General features: G+C 37.4%; 2 protein-coding genes across 14 annotated transcripts in view; one reads left to right on the top strand and one right to left on the bottom strand.

The window, feature by feature from the left end:
- Positions 1-1,279: 1,279 nt before the first annotated feature.
- STRADB (STE20 related adaptor beta) lies at positions 1,280-11,324 on the bottom strand. 5 transcript variants are annotated; one of them, XM_075756342.1, is made up of 13 exons: positions 11,192-11,324; positions 10,139-10,238; positions 8,954-9,004; positions 8,531-8,611; positions 8,045-8,144; positions 7,300-7,421; positions 6,706-6,814; positions 6,065-6,188; positions 5,346-5,517; positions 4,840-4,944; positions 4,402-4,631; positions 3,781-3,823; positions 1,280-3,323 (listed from the first exon to the last, which is right to left on the bottom strand). In XM_075756342.1, the coding sequence occupies exons 3-13, from the start codon at positions 8,987-8,989 to the stop codon at positions 3,171-3,173; spliced, it is 1,275 nt and encodes a 424-aa protein (XP_075612457.1). In that variant the 5' UTR covers positions 8,990-9,004; positions 10,139-10,238; positions 11,192-11,324; the 3' UTR covers positions 1,280-3,170. The 5 variants fall into 5 exon arrangements, with proteins under 5 accessions (XP_075612457.1, XP_075612456.1, XP_075612455.1 ...); XM_075756341.1 differs by having other exon boundaries at positions 10,139-10,234; positions 10,675-11,266; XM_075756340.1 differs by having other exon boundaries at positions 10,923-11,266.
- Positions 10,552-22,791, top strand: part of TRAK2 (trafficking kinesin protein 2) — a 28,937-nt gene continuing 16,697 nt past the window's right edge. For 2 of the 9 annotated variants that reach the window (XM_075756338.1, XM_075756331.1), the window contains exons 1-3: positions 11,632-11,726; positions 17,764-18,094; positions 19,080-19,274. In XM_075756338.1, the coding sequence (XP_075612453.1) occupies positions 18,058-18,094; positions 19,080-19,274 (232 nt within the window). In that variant the 5' untranslated portion in view covers positions 11,632-11,726; positions 17,764-18,057. Of the gene's footprint in view, positions 10,723-11,405; positions 11,940-17,763; positions 18,095-19,079; positions 19,275-22,791 lie in introns of those variants that run through there. The other 7 variants (XM_075756337.1, XM_075756330.1, XM_075756333.1 and 4 more) reach the window with 7 other exon arrangements.

Genomic DNA, 22,791 nt, shown 5'->3' with positions numbered 1-22,791 from the left:
TTTTTTTTTAAATATTTAGTTTTGTTCCTTAATAGCATCAGGTGGAAGAAATTGTTCTCTCTTCAATGGATCTTTATTGCATTGAGACTCTTTAAAGTGAATAGTTCATATAGTTGATTCTGAGCAAATCACACTTTTTCCTGTGTTCATCCATTCATTCACAAACTGCTGTGGTATCAGACCAAGACAGTAAGAAACTCAACAGCATTGAGCATATACTCAGGATAATGTTAATTAACATAAGTTTTCTGTTGTTACAGGTATTTCATTATTTTACATAGTATTAAATGCTAGCACAAAGAAAAGTGGCAGAAAAACCCCTTGTGTTGTTTTCACAACTATTGCAAAAGTAACCAAGGTATAAATACCTGTTTCAGTGGTTGCGAGATTTTGCAAATGTATAAAAGTTTTATAAGCCCATTTGAAAGTACCTCACATTGAGCCTAAATGTAAGATACTTGAAAATTTCAAGTCTAAGTTCAGTTCTAGTTAATATGCTGATAATATACATCATTGGTACGAGTAAAAGTAAGTAAACAAGAAGTGCTCTAAAAAAAAGAAAAAATACTGTGCTTAGAACTATGACAGCTTAGAATAGAAAATCTCTGCAACTTCAATCTTAATACAGGTAATGACACTGAGATTTTGAAAACACTAACTGTGTGCAAAAACTTCAGATTTTCAGTAGAACACAGTTCTTTCTAAGAACTTCTTTTCCGTGTCAGGTAGTTGAAACCTCCTTAACAATAGGATGATTATACTTTTTTTTTAAAATGTTAACTAGCATTTCTTAATTTGTATTATTGCTTAATAGAAAATATCACAGTTAAAGAGCAAAACTGCAGCAAACCTTTCAGCAAACATAATCCAGGGACTAGTTTCAAGTATTTCTGGTTATTTTAAGAGTTACTAGAAGTTACAGTGCCTCTTATTGCTTCTGTTTGAAAATACTGTAGTTGTTAAAAAGCAATAGTTCTAACAGTAAAGACTTGTGAGCTTTTTAACTTACAAAACTGTATTTAATTTTCTTCTTAAAAGTTCTGTCAGTACAGAAGCAGGACCAGTATTCATAAATAAATAATTTTTTTCCACAGAAAGAGACAGCAGCAGAATAACTCCACTGGAACACATGGTTTAAATCAATTTATACTGACTTTGTTATTAGTATCCAAGTTCATTTTTATAAAGAGAGTGCAGGGCATTGTTGTTTCAAGAAAAGTTTGCAAATACTAGTAGTAAAGCTGCCTGAAGTTTTCTGCAGTGTTTTTTTATTAAAAAGAGTATTAATGCTTATTCAGAGGTCTGTAATTAAACTATGTGCAACTTCATGTGTGTTCTCACATATTGGACTTGTTTTTGACATGGAATGTTAGTCAAAAATTACTTGTGTATACTACTATATAATGTATTTGATTTGAAAAGTCAAAATTTGCAGTGGTTAAGAATTAAGAACATGGAGTTCTATTTTCTCTAAGAGTACATAATTATTAATATTTTTATGATCAGAGTAATTTTCTAGTTTAAACAACTATTTTCTTACCTACTGACATAAATATGCAACTTCCTTCCTGCAGTAACAAGAAGCTGTTAGTATGACTGCACTATGGTGAAAATAAAAAATACAGGAATTACAGAAATAAATGGAGACAGGGTAAGTTTATTGAAAGGTTTTTAATCTTGTTTCACGTATTAGATTTTTGAAATATAAAGCTCTCTTCACAGCATGATGAGTAGAATCAACTTTTTTGTTAATATTTTAATGTCATTTAGAATTTTATGTCTGTCTCAAGCTTGTGTTTTGGTCATTTGGTCTTCAAGGCTTTGTAGTGAAGCTGCTGGCAAAACAGTAGTATTCTCAAGGTTGGTTGCAGACTGGCTCAGCTATGGAAGACTTGAAGACAATGTGGAATGTTGCTTATGTTAAATTTAAAATATATTCATTTGATATCTATACCTTTTTACTACAGTCAGAACTTACATCAGTTGCATCAGTAAAGTACTAGTGGCTTTGGGACAGAACTTTTGCTAAAACACAATGAGAATATGCTGCTTTTTTCAAAAGAAGCTGCTTTTGCTCAGCTTGAGTCGCCTGGTACAGTATGAGAGATGAGAATTTACTGAATTGCAGGGAGAAGAAAGGCAGTTTTTCATCTGACTTAAAAGAGATAAATTCACTAGGATCCTAGGGGGTTTATTAGGTCCTTGTTATGGCTAAATCTATCCATGGGAATTTAACCGTGGCTTGCAGAAGAGGCTTGTTTGCCAGCAGCAGTGCCAGTGAAGTTAAATGCATGTTGCCTGTTCTTTTAAGAAAACAGTATTTGGTTCTGCTAAGTTCTGGTGGTGAACAGGAACACAGTATAAATAAAAATATATTCAGTAACTTTAGATTATTTAATATGATTCTTCAAAATAACCCGTACCTGTTACAACTTGAGACTTACTTTGCATAATAAGAGGTCTTCAGATTAATTGCTAAAATGACACAACAATAAATGGAGATGCAAAAGCACAAATTTGTACTAAGAATGTAGACAAATGCAAGAGCATGAGTCACATTTTCAAGTAGCTTAACTTCTTTGGGAAACACGCAGTATTAAAACCATATGAAAAATAACCCATAGCCAAATTTTGGCAAGTATGACAGCATGTCAAGTGAGAAAAATGCCTTTTGGGGTGTGTGAAAAGAGAAACATTTATTTGCATAAGAAACTGATTTGTGCAGTTTCAAATTTAGACTTGGAAGTGGAGGATTTCACCTTACTAAAATAATTTGGGTGATAATGAAGGGACAAATAGATTGTTTAAGTAAGGTCACAGACAAAACCCAAGCCTGAAATCAGAAAGGCAAGTGGACTGCAGCAATATGAGATGAAAATACAGTATAGAGTAAGATTACAGCAGGAACTCGCTTATTAAGAAATATTTTGAAAGAGGGAGACAAGTATTCAGCCATTCCCTATATACAGTTACTGTTACGGTCAGAAAGTGAGGCACGCTGTACTTCATGATGCCAGCAGAGGAAGTAGTTAATGAAATATGGCCACTTTGATGGCATTTTCAAGTATACCTTGTCTAATTGTATTTTAACCATACAAACTAAAGCAGCAAATACAAATCACATTTTCCTTCTTTGAAGCACAGAAGAGGTATGATTGTTTGGTATCTATTTAGAATTCCCAGTCTGTATCATCTTGATTTGCAGTAATATGTCCAAGTTCAGTCCCAACTGCTGTTGAAGGCAGTGCCAAGAACTCTGATCTGCTATTTTGAATAGGGGGTGGTAATAGAGACAGTAGTGAATTCTGTGTTTGTTCTTTTATCTAGAAAGAAAAGTTAAAACAGTGCTGCACATAAAAGTCTATATAACCTTGCATCTGACTTCAGTAAAAGCACGTGAAATCAGAGCCATGTTCTTGCATGTTACAATATTGAAAATAACAGGATGAGGGGTTTAGCTTTCCTCACTCTAGAGTTAGTTTTTCAAGACTAATTACATTAGCTATGCAGTTGTTCTGCTTTAAATAAGGACTATTAACCATCATTATTAGTTAGGCTGACTTTAGTTAAACCAACTTTATCAAAGTGGGAATGGATTACTGTTATGCTTCCTATACTTTATCAATACCATTTTGTTAAAAAAAAAGTAGTCTGAAGCAGATACGCTGTTACAGGATTTTTTTTGCTCCAGCTAACTTAATTATTTTGTAATCCAACTCTAATATTTTGTGGCTTATTTAGGTTATTGCTGTGTCATTTAACAAAATATAGTAAACTCACCTGTTTGAAGAACGTATGCGAAAGCAAACTGCTTGCTGATGGCCTGGATCATAAAATGAACAATATAATTATGTTTTGGAAAGTAAAATACTGGTTTTGGAAAATGGGCCAGACTGGCAAATAAATTTAAGCCCTCTGGTTTTTCATCCACAGGATGAATGTGAAGCATGAGAAGAGTAGCACAGAATTCCTACATTCTGTGCCTCAATCTGTAGTGAATTCACTACTAAAGAAATCTATTTTTAAAGGCTTTTTCAACTTTTCTGTTTAACAAGGAATTTAATGCCTCATTCAGAAAAGACATTTACTACTAAAAACATGTACTTCAGATTTCTGGGGTTTTTCTTGGACAAAATACATGTTTAAAAATTAATTTTACTTGTTAGAAAGTACATTTATATTACAAGAAATTCAGGGGTCAAATGACTTTAAAAGCATGGTTCCTTTATCAGACAAGATAATTCTTAAATTACAACACCAAAGGTAAATGTAGTGTTTTGCATAGTACTTCTAGTCTGAAATTCTGACTTTAACAGTATTCAGCTAATTACAGTATCCTAAATTGTGGGCTACACTTGGTCTTAGATTGAAGTGACAGAAAATTAGTTTTTACCATGTTACCTTTTCTCAGGGTCCTGTTGCAAGCAAAGTTCTACCAAGTTGTGGAAAGCAGGTGAAAATGTTTTGGAAAAGGGAACTTGTAGTCTTTCACTGGTCATTGTGCGTGTCATGCTCTCACCAATTCCAGAATCAACGCCTGATCGGGAATTCTTCATCCTGGATTCCCCACAGGGAAAGGTATTTATATCCCAAGGACAATACGTGGGACCTTTCAGCTTTTGCAGCAGCATCTAGTAGAAAGGAATAGCAGTACAAGAATTCAACATCTGTCCAGACCTATTTAGGCTAAGCTGTGAAACTCTAGGAATGGAAGGATTATTTGAAATAACAAAAAGCAGCCACCATTTCAGCAGTAATAGCATTGGTTTCTCTGAATAAACAAAAAACAAAAAAAAAGCTCAGAGTGTTTTGAAGTAGAAATAGAGTTTAGTATCATACCTGAGTGCGAGGCATATCTTGAAATGGAACATGTCCATTGGCTAATTCACATGCTGTAATTCCCACACTGTAAATGTCAGACTTCATGTTATACCCAGACAAATCCTGTGAGAGAAAGAAAAGCGTACTGGATCACTGATGCCATTAAGCAGTGCCAACAAAAATACAAGTGTCTGTTTCAAGACAAGATGCTAATACCCTTTAATCTTACATGGGATTGAGGCAATTAAATTGTGAAACCTCAGGCTTGTTCAGAAATCTGATGGTTGTACTCAAGTTAGGATCCGCAGCAGCTTCCAAGAAGGTCAGGTAAAGAGACTTAGTACAACACCACCTTACCAACAGGTTTAAAACTGGTTCTCTTTAGGAGAATTACAAATTCAGTACATTTGTGTCTTTTTAAAAGTTGCAGTTCAACAGTTTCCATTGCACTTCTACAGACAGACTTAAGTTAGAGTACTTCCAGTAACTTTGAATAGGAAAAATTAAGTGTAATTTATACTAACCTGTCTCAGTAGTTCAGGACTCAGCCAAGGAAGCACAGATGTACTAAACTGGGGGAAATCATATACCACCTTTGACTTTTGTCCATTGTTAACTAAACTGTAGAGGTTGTTTAAGCCAGAGAGAGAAACTAGCCCATCCCCTGAAATCAGAATGTGGCTAGCTTTAATATTCCTGTAACATAAAGTGGTAAATTTTAGTTACAAGAATTACTCAAAGCACTACTAGAGTAGTAGTTTCATTAACTTACAGTGAGATGTTAGCATGCAGTTCTGTTTAGCAGATTATATTTTCATGCAAGTTCTTCACTCAGTATGAGTTGTCTTTTTAATACAGCGCCAAGAGAGAGGAGAGATGATCAGCAAGAAAAAACTGCCAGAAATTAGAGAAGGGCCCTCTTTCCCTACAAAGGGTGTCAAGTAAGAAAGCCCCTTTTACAACTCTAATTCTTTTCTGCCTCAAAGAGACAAAGCTAGACAGATGTACAATCCCTGTAACAACTGGCTTTAAATAATGTATGATACCATTCTTGTTAAGCTTGTACAAACTTCGTTTTGCTGTATTATTGAAAAAAAAATTGCTTCTGCACTGTTTGACATAAGAAGGCATATAGAAAAAGGAAGGAGACAACACTTAAGCTGAAAATGAGCTTTGAAGTGAAACTAAATTCTTAATAAACTGGATGCTGTAATCTGCTTCTTACCTATTGACATTATCCTACCTGTGAATGTAGCCATTCTGGTGCATGTAATTTAGTCCTCTGATTGCACCAAAGAGAATGTTCCCTATCAAAGCTTCACTCATTCCTTCAGGAAAGTAAGTCTTCAGCAGGTGTCTAGCTGAACCTAGAAGTGAAAAAAACCTAGCTAAGCCTAACAAGTCTTGTTGAATTACTTGTCTATGCTTGCTTAATTGTATACATTCATCAGGAGAGGCATTCTCATTTTTATATTGACTATGGTACATCAAGAACAGTTACATGGATGCAACTGATGCATCCATTAGGCAAAGATCACATTCAAGTCATGCTTCTGTTAACTGAAAGTCTATGCCAAACCTGTATTTAATCTAGACAAGTTTTCTGTTGGCAAAATTCAAAGTTGTATAAAGTCAAATACATCTCCCAATTACCATTCCTCACATGGCGGGTGTTAGGACTAAGTGCAATTTAATGCAGTTCAAATACCAGTCTTCACTGGGGAGGAAGATTATGTACAGAAGACTTCTCTAAACAAATGGTTGGGGAAAGTTTGGGTTTTTGACAAGACAGGAGATCCTTAAAGAAAAACCTCTACTGGACTACGTGGTCCAAATTGTATCAGCCCTTTTTCCTATTCCAAAACTGCAGTTAACATTTCTTACCATAGGCCATGAATGGGGAGATGACCCAAAGCCAACTACCAGCTGTAAACACTGTCCAAAGCGTCATTACATTGGGATGCTGGAAAAAGTGGGATAAAACCACCTCATTCTATGGAATTAAATGAAAGTGGATGTGTTAACCACAAGACAAGTGTCTTACTAAGAGCATTAACTGTATCAGTAATCAGTAGAAAGAACTGTTCTCTGTCTACATTTATACAAAGTTGCAGGTGATGCGCACAGCCTGCAGTAGAAATGTAAATAACTTGCTTATAATTGTATTTGTCAGAAGTAAGTCTAGCTTGCTCATAGTCCGAAGTTTTGGTGTTGAACAGCGTATATAGAATATGTTTCAAAGAAAAAGTTGTACAATTACGGAAGCATTTCTAACACGCTTGTCGACTGTTTTCTTCAGAAAGCAACTCTCAAATTTATACATGCCTTGTGTTTATATTCTACTCCTTTGGAGGAAAAACTTGACTGAAATGACCCAGTACAAATGACCCAGTACAAACAGAGGTAGTTTTTGTGTTTAGTAACCTCATATGTATTCATCACTATCTTCAGACTTGTGCAGAAATGCTGTTGCTTTACCTGTAAGGCTTTCAAGTGCTCTTCAGAGCAATTTTCTAGGTCTGTGATCCTTACAGCAACTTGCATGCCTGTAGGTGTATGCCGTGCACGGTAGACTGAAGTTAAGTTGTTGAACCTCCTTCCTGAAACCAGAAGTGGCTACCTTAACATTGGAAAAATATAATAATACACCACAATTTCATTCATACTTAGAGATAATTTTACAGTTCTAAAATTGGATAACAGCATGACCTTTAAGAATATCAAGAACTTAAGTAGTTGCAGCAAAACATACCCAGCAAATTAGTTAAAGCATGCTCTGCTATTTTTAGAACTAAAAGTATTTAAACATTTGTCAGTATCAATTATACATCTAAATGAACAACAATTTTAGCATGCATATTCACATAAACATACACATGCACAGCAGGATTCAGGGCAGCCAACAATCAACTCAGGTAGCCAAGTGACCAGACATGATGTTACTTAATGCTGTATTGTCCACATACCACAGATTTAGAACACTGACATGCACAAATATCAAGAGAAAAATTCAGGTAACTGTTGATTTGTCTTCTATCTTAAAATAAGTTATTACTGAAACATGAGCAATGTTCTGTACTTTTCTCAACTAAGGAGACACAAGAATAGTTCTAGTCAGCTGGTAACACACTTCCCAAACTTAATATTTACTGCAGTTGGCCATAACCTATTGAGAGCATGCATCTGCAGGAACAAGAAATATTTTAAGGTACACTTATGTTACCTATTTCCAGCTGGAGTTCATAGTGAGAGACATTAGAAGAGCAAAATACCATTTCATTCCTTCCTGTAGATGGGGGAATCCAGGCTAGATCAGAATCAGCCTAGCAGTGAGGAAACAGTTCTCAAAATGACTATGTAATTTTTAAACATGTACATGTTTAAAATTAATGCAGAAATATCATTAATTAGAATGCTAAGATCAAGTACTCAAGTCAGAATATTTGTGCTGGTATTTTTACCATTCCACTGAGACTTAGTTTTATGAGCTACTGTTTTTTTTTTTTGTGTGTGTGTTTGTTTTGTTTTTAAACTGGTACAAGATTAAGAGTAACAGTTACCTATAGACTTCTTCCAAAGTGGAAGCCTCAAAGTACACTGGTTATTTTTGCTGTTAACATTTTAAGAAGTACCCCCTAATGAGATTATTTTTAATATGTACCATCTTCATATTTAATGTTGCCAGTTAATGTTTCTATTTTCTTCTTACCAGGCATTCACGGGTGCTGCTCTGAGATAGCTCTTCTGGTCTGATTGGTTCAACTGGTGTACGAAGAATACAGGAACAGTCCTTGATAACAGAAACAAGTGAATGTTAGTGGAGTTGCTGCGATTTATTAAACATGGTGGTGGGAAAACATCAGAAGTAGCCCCTATAAGCAGGAGTTCAGAAAGTGCTCTGCTACAAGTCAGTCAAGCAAGAGGTTAGGAAACAGCATAGAGAGCATACATGGCAGACCTAGAGAGGAGAGATACTAAACAGTCTCTTTCACTGAAAGTTGATACAACAAAGTTCAAACAGCTCAGCACTGTGGAAATCCCCTGAAGCAAGACATTTCACTGGAATTTTTCACATTAAGGTACAACTGGGTAACAAGGTACAACTGCCAAAGATTTTTAAATACAAACTTACCAAACAAGACATGGAACCGCTGAGGCGAAAAGTCATATACACCCATTTATCCTAGAAAAATTGAGGTAGCAATGTAAGATCGTCCATAAACCTGTGATAAATGTATCTCTCTAACCACAACTGTGAGGCATTCCTCTCAGTTAACACACCCGCAAAAAACCAAAACTACAGCTCTGGGAAAGCCTGCTTCTATTGAGCCTTTAAGCAGCATAAGGATTTCAGACTCCATACTGAGGAGATGCAATGTACATTCCAGCTCAACTTTTCCTTTTTGATTCATGGGTTTAGAGATCTTATTACTGCTTCTGAACAAACAATTCTATTGCAAGTTAACTGCATAAGTGCAGAAAGTAAAAACAAATGGATTCATGAATCCGTGGCAGTTTGTGGGAAAACAAATAATTGTCTGTTGTTGTAAAGGAGCACAGCTGTGATAGTCAGATCTCCGCTCAGCTGTGTGCAGCTGAACTAGCTCACAAAAAAAAGCAAGCCAGAAGCACTTGCACTTTACATTTCACAAGTGAGAGAGGAAATATTATTCTAGGGGACTTGGGGGAAAAAAAAAAAGAGGGGAACCAACTCAGGTAATTTTCACTTTACGTACGCTACAGAATCAGCATTCAACCTCCCTCACAGATCAGAGTAGCCACTCTGAAAGTCCTCCAGCAGACTGACTTTATTTCTGATGCTTTGAAAGCTTAGGCAGTGAGGACAGAGAGACTAGTATGTCTACTAAGCATATCAAAGCTTCTGAAGTGTAGAGCAGGACTAGCTAATTCACTTTAGCTACAAGCAAGCCTTCTACCATGATGAATCCTACTTGCTGGCTGACAAAGTCAGCTACAGGAGGTACCTCCATGTTAATATGTAATTACTGCTTGAAAGTTAACTTTAAAAAGGTGAAGTACTATATCAGAAACTGAACATTTTCTTTATCAAGGTGCTAAGCTTGATTATATCCCATATTTAAATGATACTATTTAATCAAGACACCACTCTCAAAATCTAACAAGCTCCCACCACCCCATCCATTGCCAAATACCCAAGCCACTCCTAATCCTTAATATTTTTTACCCTGAAAATCTACTTGAAGAAATACTGTAATTAATTATTAAAGATGAAAAATGGAAACAAAAGGTGATCCTTAGGTATTGGGCACCTTCAGAGGGTTAGGGCTTGACTTACCCAGCTTCACTAAGGAAGTCTGTGGCAGAGTAGGAAAAAAAAATGCAGGTGCTTCAAGATACTGGCCAGCACTGTAATAGCTACAGCATCCTTCTCCTACCTGGAAAGGAGACACCTCATCCATTATACAAGATAATTTATTCTGTTGCTTGGAATATGAAACCATAAAAGCTAAGCTGAAGAATAACATCTTAATACCTATGATACACTAAAGTCAAGTCATTGTAGAATTTGTTCAAAGGGGTATAGCCAGCCAGAAACATCCATGATTCTTATTTGTTCAAATGTCATTACAAATGTAAGATTTTTATTTTTGTTATGTAGTTTAACATTGCTTCAATTTTCAATATGGTTTTGGATCATGTCCCTACATAAGCCTTTTCTGTTTCCACATTTTTCTTTCTGTATCACAGGCTTATTTTTTTGTACTGTGGATAGTGACAGTATTGCACAGCTGAACCAACACATTCGAGCCAGCTTGGCCAAAGCTTCAGATAGAGCGGGCAATGCCGGGGAGAAAGAAAAACCAGAAAAACGTGCCCGTGAGCTGGGGGAGTGCCGAGGCTCTGGAGACCAAAGCCCAGGTACCACAAACGCACGTTACTCTGGTTCTGCTGCCGCTGGGCTGCAGCTCCTCCTTCAGTGTTTGGAGTGACTGAGGCAGCTCTCGATCGTGTACCTCGAGTTAAGTGATCCGTCCGTGAGGAAAGTAACGGAACTTCAGAAAACGACGCCCCGCAGGCTCTCCCAGGAGAGCTCCTCACTTGCTCCCTTAAACTCGTACCGTGCCTTCCCCGCGGCGCCCCAGCCTCCTCCCGCGCCGGGCGGCGGTTTAACGGAGCCCGCGGCGGCCGGGACAGGGCTGCGTCCCTGCCAGCGCGGCGGCCCCGGCACCGCTCCCCACAACCGCCTCCCGAGCTCGGCGTGCGCCGCTCCCCCCTCCCCGGCCCGCCCGGCTTCCCCCGCAGCGGGGCTGAGGGCGCGGCCGGCCCGGAGCCCCGGCAGCCCCGGCACGGCCGGGAAGCCCTGCAGGGAGGCAGGGATCGCTCCTACCCGCCGCTGCCGCCTGGGGTTAGGGTCAGGGACCGGCGAGACGGCCGAGCCGAGCCGCCAGCCCGAAACCCCACCCCGCTCCCAGCCCCTGCGGAGCCGCAGGGGGTGGCGGGGGCTGCCCGCCCGCACCAGGCGCCCCGGCGCATTGTGGGGCTTGTCATTTGCGCCGGCGGGCGGGCAGCCGCGCCGCGCGGCGAGCCGGGGGCTGTAGTTCTGCAGCAGGAGCCGGGCGGAAGCGGTGGGCGTCCTTCCTCAGTCGCCGGTTTATTACATGCTGTCGCCTGTCGGCCTCGGGCGGCGGTGGGGAGGAGGAGTGCCGGAGGAAGTGCAGGGCGGGTAAGAGGTTCTCGGCCGCTATTCGGGGCGGCTCTGTCGCCTCAGGTGCAATTCAGCGAGCTCTCTCCTCTTTGCGTCTTCGCTTAACCCCTTCAGGGCCGCGTCCTCCTTCCCCTGCCCCTTGTGGCTGTTCCCCGCTGAACGCGGCACCTCCTAAGCTGTCCTGGTGCACCCGCTGTGCCTGGCGCAGGCTGCCGAGGTACAGCGGGCCGCGGCGGGCATGCGGTGGCTTCCATGCGGTTGGTTGGCGTGGGAACACGGGGTCTGAGCGTGAGGCAGTGTTCTGGGCCGGCCGGCCCGGGGGAAGCTGTGCTGTCCCGTGCGGCGTACTTTCCGGGGAGGGAAGGCAGATAAAGAATTCCTGCCCCTTTCTTGTGTTGCAGCTGAGAGGACTCTTTTTCACGGTGGTAATGTAGATAGATATTATGTTAAGCTTTATCCGTTCAATATACGTGCTTAGGTTGCAGTCAAATACTAGGCTGGCTGCGAATGGTGGCTGTGACTGCAGGCGTGGGGGCTGGTGTGACCTTCAGTGTGCTCCAGAGTTCCTTCCTGCGTTGAAAGTACCCATAATCGTATTGCCTCTCCTTGGAGTTTGATGTCACTGCTCTTAGAAGGCAAAGCTTGATGGCATTTTAGGTGTGGGCCTGGTTATATACGGATTTGAGGGCAAAGAGATTTTGGCTTCTGTCAGCTTTTTAATCACGTTGTTACATTTTGATCAGCTGATTAAACTATAGTGAGAGTATTTGTCAGTAAATGTATTTTATTCTGCAACCATTCTAGTAAAAAAGTGCTATGTGGAGTTGTATCCTGGTATTTTTATTTTTTTAATGCAATCTTCAACTTATTTTTTGGTTGTGTTTCAGAGTTACTGTGAGAGTCTAATGCAAATACTTAATATACTAGTAAATAACTTTTGACACAACGTTATAAGGCAACGTAGTCAATTTTAGGTTTGCTTTCAGATGCTTGTTACCTTTCAAAAGATGTATTTCTGAGTGAAAATAGGTAGACTTTTTTAATTACACTTCTAACAGTGAAGCTAAATGGAAAAAAAAAATTCCAATACCCGAAATTTGTCACCTCTCTAGTGATGGTGTTGTCTATTAGAACTGTATCTGTTTATCAGATTTCTGTTATGAGTATCTCAAAATGTGACTTAGAGAGCGGAGTGTTGGGAAAGCATGGACTTTTCTGATGGTGGTTTGCCTCTAATAGAGGGTTTGCTGGGATGAATATTGTGCAGTAGGAGGGCTGTTTTTCAGGAAGGATAAATGTTTTTCATTGATTAGTTTTCCCAGAAGATGCAAAAATAGCATTTTCATGGAGATGGTTACAAAAGAGATGACAGATCCTTTTATCTAATTAGATTGCTAGTGATACTCTGGTGACTGAGTCATATAGATCAGTCTGGTTTATTCTAATAAATACACAATTGTAAGTTAAAATGCTGAACATTAGCTGGGCTATATATCAAGAAACTTAAACCACTTCTCTGGGTGAATTCAGTTATGCATCAACTGAAATCATGAGTGATTTCAGGTAACTTCAATGTTATTTAAGTTCACTTCAAGTACAGTTTATAGGAAACAAGCTTCAATTTACAAAGGAACCTCTAATAATCTTTATAATGAAATACCAGCACAGCACTTGCCTCAAGAGCGTGTATCACATTTTTGTGCTCTCTAACCAACAAACACTCAATTCGTGACAGTTCTTTTTTTCTCTGAAAAAGGAGATTGGTTCCCCTGTGATCATAATGTTACTACATTCTGAAAAAAAGAAAACCTACAAGAAATAATGTATAAACCTAGTAATGTTATAATTGTGCATTTATGGAAAAGAATTAGGAAATAATAAAACTTGGTATGTGTATTTCATGTAGGTAGCATTCATGGTTTCAGATTGAGTTAGACTTCAATTAAAACTGTAGTATTCAACACAATATGTGTGTACATACACATAGCATGTATACATATACTTAAAAGGTAGTTTCGCTGCCTATGGAGAATATGGATTATTACAAATGACTGACAAGGAGAAAAAGTGAGTCTGGCTTGGTGTAACTCAGGATAAAAAAGTTGAGGGAACCATTGTGCCCAGCTTCATGATATTGTCTTCTAAGCGGTGTTTTCCAGCTTCCCCTCCGAAGCCTTGCCCCTACCCTGAATTAAAAACAATCCAGGAGATGGGTGTTGGTGGTGGTATTGTGTTTTTGTTTTGTTTTCTTACAGTTCCTTTCTTATACCATACTATTTAAGGTTGAAGATCTGTTGCAGGTTTGCTTATGATCATTACACTTGTTATAAGGATTGTGTTGGTATACTCTTTTAAATGATTTTTTTTTTTCCCCTTACATAAGAGAAGCACAAGCACTAAATAGGTTTTCGTAGTGATAGCAATGTCTGAAAATAACAGGTGTTAGGCACACAGCAAGTGTTAATTGTGATAGACTAAGTTTGTGTTCACATAAATTTGTTTCTCAATGTATAGGCCTTTGTCCTTCATCTCATGCTATATAGTGTTGAAGAATTTGGCCTCTGAGCACTAGTCCAGGAATGTTTTGGCAGCAATTCAGTGTGGTCATGTTTGCTATAAGAATAGAACTGTTTCATGAACCTTGAAATGCAAAATATGTTTATAGTTGGCTTGACACCATTCCAATTTTAGTAATGAAAAAAGTACTGTATTAATGGCTTGATACAATATTATTGTTTTTTTTAATTGCATATTTACATAGCAGTAAAATTTGGCATCCCAGAATAATTGATTCATTCAGTTGGCTTCCTTTTGGAAAATGGATGATGCCTTCTCTCTTAATCAAGTTGGAATCTTCTTTGCTGTTGAAATTTTGTTTATGTTAGTTGTGGCCTGATGCATCCTGTAATTGTACAGAGGAGCAGATCTAGTTTAGTCTTTCCAAGTGCTTGTGAGGAGTCAGTTGCTCTCAACAAATGGAAAACAGCAGGAATTACAGGATATTTATGTTTGAATTTGGATAAAATAAATGCCAGTATTTTGGATATGTTTTTGACTTCTTGTGCACAAAGAAATTAACACATGCATTTGTTTGTCTATGATTTCCAGTTGTAAAAGCAACTCATCTCACCTTTCTGATAATTCACATTTGAATTAGAGTTTTCCAGTGGTAGAACATCTTCAGAATTACATTCTGAAATAAGATGGCACAACTGTTTTTTTGCATCCATCTTGAATTGTTCAAAGTAGTAGTTACAAAGAGAAGACAATAATTTGTAATATTTTATAGCTATTTCAACTTTTCTAAGGCTTTATTCACTATTGCTTTTGCAAGTTTTTCTTGACATATCTGACTCATGGAAGGAAAATTTAATAAAATCTGTCATGTGGTCAGGAGAACTCATTTTTGTCTCTTTGCTACTAAGATCAAATCATGCGTTGAAATATCAGTGCTTTACTGGAATACGTGGTTCCTATTCTTTTAGTTTTTTTTAACCTATACACTGTGACATCTTACCATTTAGTAGACAATTGATTTGTATTTCTCATAATGCTTTTAACATGTTTTTCCAACCCTTCTTATTTTTTGTTGGTTATGCTTTAATTTTTGTACAATTTTCCTTGGGAAAATACCTCTTTTCTTGGTATAACACTGGTGAACAATAAGATTGTTACTTGGGTCATAAAGTGATAGCCCTTTAATGTGACTGGGCTCCAGCATTGCCTTTCTTTTTGAGTTTCTTTTCCATTTTCCATGCACAAATGATCTAGCAAACCTCAGCATGACTTGGATTCTGTGAGGCAGATGCAAAATGCCTAGGGCTAGTTCTCACTTGTACAAGGTATCTTTTCCTTAAGTGTGCTGTAGGTACTCCTGCTTTTAGCTTGCTATTTCAAGTCACACGATAGTAGAAATGTGAAACACATCATGGAGTGAAATTTAATTTAGAGAGCACAGAAATACACAGATTGAGATAGATATGTATGTATATAAAATGGTGTTTGATATTTCCATTTCTCTTGAGACTTCCTTGAAGAAAGCCTCCTGAGAGCACCACTCCTGTGTTTAGGCTGTTCTCCAGTATTTGACTTCTCCTTGCTTTCCCATGTTCAGTTAACCTATTTGTAAAAGACTCAAACATCAATGGGAAATTGGTGTATGAGGGAGTAGGGGGACAAAACTGATAAGAACTACATCTATGTGGAACGAATATAGTAAATTGACAGTGGAAATAGTATTTATAAATAAAGATTAAAAATAATACCTGGGAAAGTTTTCTGGCTTCTGTTTTGGACGTGTCTTTCTGCATGATTTAACAATTATACTTTCTAGACTGTCTTTTTATAGCATGGTCATGTATTTTAAAGCCATGTTGTAAATTTTATGGTTTTTATCCAAATGTATTTAATTATAGTTGTAACTTGCAGAAGGATTCTGCCCTTAGGAAATAGTTTTATAGCTGCAAAGTAAAAGGGTCACGGAGTCACTTTCAGGGTGGTACCGCACAATGCGTTAGCTGGTTGAATTTCCAGAGAAGTTGCCCCATGGCACACTAAACCAAAGCAATGAGAAGCATTGGAAATGTGAGCATTAACTTTTATGGTGTTTGCTTATCTAGCAAACTTCTCTAAGGTTTTACAAATGAGGTTGCCCTTTCAGTTCAATAGCGTGATGTTGGCCTGATGCTCTAGAAAACTTTGAGCTAAATGATTTTTGTCTTTTTCTATGTTTTCCCCTTTTTGGCTGACCTGAGATTGACCCGCAACAAATAGTGTTTCTGCTTTGCACTACTTAGAAGAGAGATTAAATCCAATCTTGAAAGGAAGTAGAATTCATTTTTACATTATTAAAACTCAAAGGAAAAATATTCAGAGTTGTGAAGAAATTGTCCTATGCTGCTGAATTTTGTCTCACTCTATAGCGACTCTTTTTATAACAAGATAAAATTATCTTGGCTATGTGAATCTACAGCAGTCATCTTAAGTGTCTTCTGCTGTATTCTTTTAGAGGGGGAGTTTGTGTGTAGTTAATGCTTTTCAGCAATCCATTTAAAAAAACCAGCCTCTTGAAAAAAATCACAAATTAGTGTTAGAAGCAGCTATATATTCAGATAGCAAATGTTTCTGAATTCTCAATCTTACTGTTTTTAATAAGTGTCTAATATGGATAATAATTAAAACTAGTAAATAAAGTACATATATAAAGAAATAAATGGCCAAGCAAGAAAATACTGCTCACAAATTTGAGCTGACCTTAATGGAAGAAAGTTCTTTTTTGATCTCCTGCCAAAGTCTACAAGCAGATGAACTGGCAGGCTCTAGGCTTTCTTTAAAAAGCTCCTGCACTGTCCATTTTGATTGTGTCAAATGAGAGGTTGCTACAGACAGCAAGACAAACCTGTGATTATTGTGCTTGGTGATGGGAGATTTTAGGGAAACCATTAAGAGCAAATTTGAAATTAATGTAAGATTTCAAGAGAATTTTGTGTTTACTGAATGTAGGAGGAAGGGAAAGGAGAGTTCTGTTGTCTTTCATTTTATATTTTTCTGTCATCTAGGACTACTCTATTTTACAGGGAAGATGATTGATCAGTCTTGGCAAGGGAACAGCAGAATTTTTACTTTATTAAACTATTCTGATAAGTTATCTGAATTAGTCATAGTAGTTTCATTTCTGGTTTAATTGAGTCCCTACTGAAGAGGAAATACAAATTTTGTCGTGATCCACAAAGTAGACTTCTGATAGATCCAACTTTTAATTAACAGACTTGTAAAGGGGAAGAGATTAAAGCAAACAGTCCTATAAAACTTTTTTTTAACAATCAAAATGCTAAGAATGATAGTTTTGAAATCCACCACTTCAAATAAATGTAGTAGCCTGAGGAAAATTTCTGTCTAGTTGGAGCTGCTGTCCTTAGAGTAAAAGGGAAATGCCTCATATCAGTGAATGAACCTGTCATACGCTAAATATTATATGGAAGAGGAGGAATGGTATAGACATAATTGACAAAGTCAGTGCTGAAGGTGAGATGTTATGTCTGCAGAGAAAAGACACACTTTTAATGCTACATTTTACATGTAGCATGTAGTGTATAAACTGGGTATTAAAATGTTTGTTTACTTTTTTGTGTGTGTTAAATGGTAGTAGAGCGAAGAAATTCAGACTGAAAGAGATGAAGTCACATTAATTTACCTATCTTGTTTGAAAGAGTGAGATCTGTTAAACTTTGTTAATTTCTTTGTTTTGTTTCTAGATGATGGCTGAGCTCAGAAGCTCATGAATGCTTACATGAAATATCCTACAGATACTTCTACTGATCAGTAGTAGCCCAGGTGAACTAAGCGTGTCCTAAGATGGCAGTAGATCTGCAGTATGAACCAGTCTGCAGAAGTGAGTTGATGCCACATTTGTTGGTGTCTTGGTGGCTTGATGGCTCTCAATTATTCTGTCTTTAAACCAAAGCCATCTACCAAAGCAATAAAAGGACAGTGCATAATCTGACTACAGAATGTTATTTCCAAAGAAGTGAACTGTGAAGAAAGGACTCATGAATTTTGATCACAGGGGCTTGGAGAGCGTCTCTGGTAAGTTGAAGAACTAGCTGTTAGAAATCCTGAATATATCTAATGTGATAGAACCCCAACTTGAAAGCAGCCTTAAGTTTCACATTCCTTGTATTGTTTATCTGATACTGCAAATGAAGAAAAAAAATGGTGAGTGCTCTTAACTAGCTTGTAAAATCAGCTTCCACTGTAAAATATCGTTTGTAAAATACTCAGTGTCAATAATAAACTTTGGCATTTTTTCCATTGAAAGATATTGAAGATAGTCTTCATCTTTAGTGGAAATGTTGGAAAGATAATCACTGTATACCTTTGACATGCAGTATTTTAGCAACTTAAAATTAATGGGGGTTTTTTTGTGCAATAATTGTCAAGAAATTAAGGGGAGTGGAACAACACAGGAAGAGCTAAACTTCCTTTCCAAGATGTTGAGTATCCTGTTTCCCAGAGCATGATTCCATATGGATGATAATGGAATTTTCTATTTATTTTCTGATTTAAAGGCAGTATTGAATTGATTTTTAGTTACTTTAAGATTATTTACATCTGTGTTCATTACCGAACAAAAGGATGAACAGAAGAACAAGAAAAAGGTGAATTTCTTTCAGAAAAGGGAAGTGTAACTATGCTAAAGCCAATGAAACCTTACAAAATCAATAGCCAGTAAAATGTAGGTCTGTGTTTTAGTTCAATGAACAGGACAAGATACAAATTGAAACTCATTATGTACATCATGTTTAAGTCAGAGGGAATCATGGCTAGACCAGCTGTCCAGGAAGTTATGGAGTCAGTTGGGGCATGAGGAACTTACGAATATTGCAATGTAAATCAAGTATTGATTCAATAAGTATTCTAGTAATTTGTCCACTGCAGAATAACTCTTTTCAAATCTACTGAAGGTTTATAAAGTATTTTATAGTATAAAGAATGTATACTACGGTGGCAATATTAAATATATGTCATATGTAATAGTAATGTGCTGTTATTGGCATTTACTCACTTTCAGATGTCTGCTCCAGTGAGGACCTTCCTGAGGTAGAGTTGGTGAGCATGCTAGAAGAACAGCTGCCAGATTACAAGTTACGAGTGGACTCTCTGTATCTGTATGAAAATCAAGACTGGATTCAGTCCCCTGCCTGCCATGGCCATCTTCCTGAAATCACTTCTCCAGTTCATGATGAGGAGCCCTTCCGTTACATGAGTGAGTATATCTGGGCCTAGGATTTTTTTTGTCCATTTATTGAAGAGAAAACTGTAAATATTAAATCAATGTTATTTATATTGTAAAGCGTTCAAATCTGGAAAACTTTGGACTGGTGGAAGAAAAAGCTGAATTCAAGGGAAGCGCTTGTAGTTCAGCACTGCAATTCTGAGGGCTGACCTAGCATATCCCATGGCTGCATGATCATTAGATTTCACATCGAAATAAGAGTGGGAACATGTGATAGTGAAAAAGAAGCAGGAACCTAGAATTGCACTAGATTAGATGTAATATGCGAGGTATGGAGTATGCAGCAGCTCTATTTTCAGGAACATTCATGATGCCGTGGTTCTTTTGATGATGTTTGCCCTGATATGTTATGTCAATGTTGCTTTTGAAATACTGTTAGTGGTTTCTTCTGGAGATGTTAGTGGTTTCTTCTGGAGATAGAAAAGGTGTGAAAGCCACATAGGTGAGTACTAGATCGGTGTTCATCACTGCCTTCCAGTTTTGAAAATACTGAGTAACTTATCCATAAACCTAGCAGATCATAAGGGAGAAAACGAACAGCTTCTCATGACATGAAAAAAACTTTAATATATTAAAAATCAAATGTATAGAAGGCTGCCAAAATAACTGAATGTTTACTTGCCTATAGTTTCAAGTGTTTTCATGTGAAAAGAGGAGAATGCATTGTAATCGCTTTAGAGAAATGGGGAAGTCCCTGTTTCCTCCATATATTAGAACTATTGGAACAAACCACTTGGGAGAGTGAACTTGGTATTTATATACAATCTGTAATGATTACTTCTTCCTTGTACGTGCCACTGATGAAAGAGGGTTTTTTTTTTGTTGTTATTTGTACTTTAGGCCTCCACCCAGGGTGTATAGCAAATGAGTAAGTGAAAGTGAAATATTACCTCCTAAGAATGCAGTACTCGACAATTTGAAGCAATCTTGTTATCAGCTGAACTTGCAGGCTTGGAACTCTTTTTAACTGTGGAAAGTATTTGGGAAGCCGCTTAATGTTTATTGCTCAGTCTGTTTCTGATAGTAATGTTGCAAGCATAAATGATTTTTTAGTTGAGTGAACACTTTTGTAGTTCACTGGAAGCAGTTGTGTAGTCAGTGGGGTGTGTACTTGCCTCTAAGTTTTAATTATAAAGAGATGGGATCAGAGTCTCAGTGCTGGAAGGAACTTTACATCAGACGTGGCACTGCTGATGCTCTCTGGTCAACACCTGCAGTTCCAGTGTGATGAAGCACAGAGCTCTGAGAGAAGGACCTTCAGTCAGTGTGAGCCTGCATTTCCAAATTGCAGTGAGAGGGAGAGGTTTATTAACAATGTTTTAATGAAGGCCGTCATTTATTATTTGGTTGTCCAGGTATTACAGAAAGTGATGTCTTCCTCTTTCACCCTGTGAGAAGTTCTTGTTAACTATAGAAAATGTGCTGTGAAAATAGTAAACTACTTGTGAGAGTTTTTTGAACAGTTGCCATAGATGTTTTCTTGATATTCTCAAAAATGAGCTGTAACAATGACTGACATTAAGATAACTGTTAGACATAACATGTAAAACTAATTCTATCATTTAAGAACACTGTTGGAACTACTGAGTCATATAAACGCAAGATAAATACGGATTATGTTTCTTCTAGAAATTGTCCAAAGAGATTGAATGTAGTAGTCATCATATTAGCTTTTTTGAGTAAATTTCAGGGAGATGCTGGGAAGGACCCAGGCAAATACAGATACAAATCAAGATCTAGTTGTAATCATTGCTGAATAGCTTGTTAGGTGAAATTTGTATCTTTTCTTTCTGTTGATTGGAATTGGAATAAATGTGACAATCATACTCTTGAAGTGTAACCTGAGGTTTTTATGTTTATATCTCCCCCTCCCTATGTAAGTATGGAAACATACAACTTTCCTAAAGAGAATGCTAAACTCATGGTTTGAGTGAGGTGACATCCAAGGGAAAAAACAAAACAGTTATTGCACTTGAGCTCCTCCTCTTTTTATGGCTCCTGCTGCCTATTAGAAGGTTTTTCCAATGACCAGTTGAGTTCCCACTGGCAGTGTTTTCAGTGAGGTTGAAGAATAGCTTCTGCTTCAACTGTGGTACCATAAGAAGCCCCGAGTTACGTCTGCCTTGAGAACTACTTTGTATGTGTGAATAAAGGGACATGGCACAACATAACAAGAATATTAACCAAAATGAAGAGCTGCTTGCAGCTTTCACTTGGCAAGGTGAGTGAGGAGAGATTACCCATGGGTGTGTTCACAAGAGAGAATTATTAAAAACTATGTTTAATTTTGATCCTGTACTGTGAGAAAATAACAAAAGTTGTATAGAGCTAAGTTTCAAAGCTGTTAGTTCTGTGATTTCATTTATCAAAGTAAATATACTCACTTTTGATTTTAGGAACCTACCTACCTGAGTAACCTTGTATGTAATTAGTGTAAATCTTTATTAAGGTGACTTAGCGCTGGATAGAAACTTTTAACTTGAAATCACCTGGTGGGAACAGTTACCACAGGAGAACTGGCTATAATATTCTGCCTCTAATGGCTGAAAGTTATTTATGTATGTGCAGTGAATTTTCCAAATACTAGTAAGCCAGATGAGTTTGTAGTCCCCTCTTGGCAACCAATATCAGCAACCAAGTGGTACAGTAAAAATGACCTCCCACGGTCAGTTATCCTACTGATAGAGATGTACTTTAAATTTTGTGAAGAGTTTCTATTTTTGCCTTGCTTAGAAATACAATCAGTAAATGACGCTTCTGTAAGTTCAAAGCTCCTAAATACTTGGACAGCATGTGTTGGGTTTTATACCTACTGATCTACTTGATAATAACCATTTGATTTGTTAGTTTGATTTATTTTTCTGTTAAGCTCTAAGAGAAACAGTTCAATAAACCCTTTTCTACTCTATTGTTCTCTCCGTTCTTCTCTCTTTCAAGACTGCAAGAAAGTTTCTTTCTATACTAAACTGCAACTTGTTTTTGTTCCTGGCATAGCCTTAGTGTTATGTTTTAAAAGGTTAATTATGGATATTATGTATGTAAAGGACATACATAGCTTATATAACATATGTAAATAAAGTTAGTGTGCACTTCAGTTTGCCACTTTGTTGTCTCATAACTAAGTGTGCCATCCTGAACAAGAACAAACAAAAAACCTGAGACCCAACACTGCTATGTATTCAGAGTATGAATCAGATTTAAACAAGGTAGAAGAGTCAAGGAAATCTTTAGAAGTAGATTAGACCAAATCCATAGTAATCTCATTTTGCAGTGCAGTGATGATGGAATTACTATCAAAACAGGTTAACTTAGACCTTCAGTTGAAGCAGATACTTCTATATTTGTTAATTTACATTGCTGCCTTCTTTACTTTCATGATCCTGATCCATAAAGCAAAAATAGCAAATTTCTGTTGGACAAATATCCATCTCCTGCAAGTGAGATGCCTAATTCTGCTCCTGAAGGGAATTGTATTTAAATAGTTCTT

The sequence above is a fragment of the Balearica regulorum genome, chromosome 6, assembly GCF_011004875.1.
Source record: "Balearica regulorum gibbericeps isolate bBalReg1 chromosome 6, bBalReg1.pri, whole genome shotgun sequence".
In the NCBI taxonomy this organism is placed as follows: Eukaryota; Metazoa; Chordata; class Aves; order Gruiformes; family Gruidae; genus Balearica; species Balearica regulorum.
The sequence above is the reverse complement of the archived record's forward strand: the minus strand, read 5'-3'. Positions and strand labels throughout refer to the sequence as shown.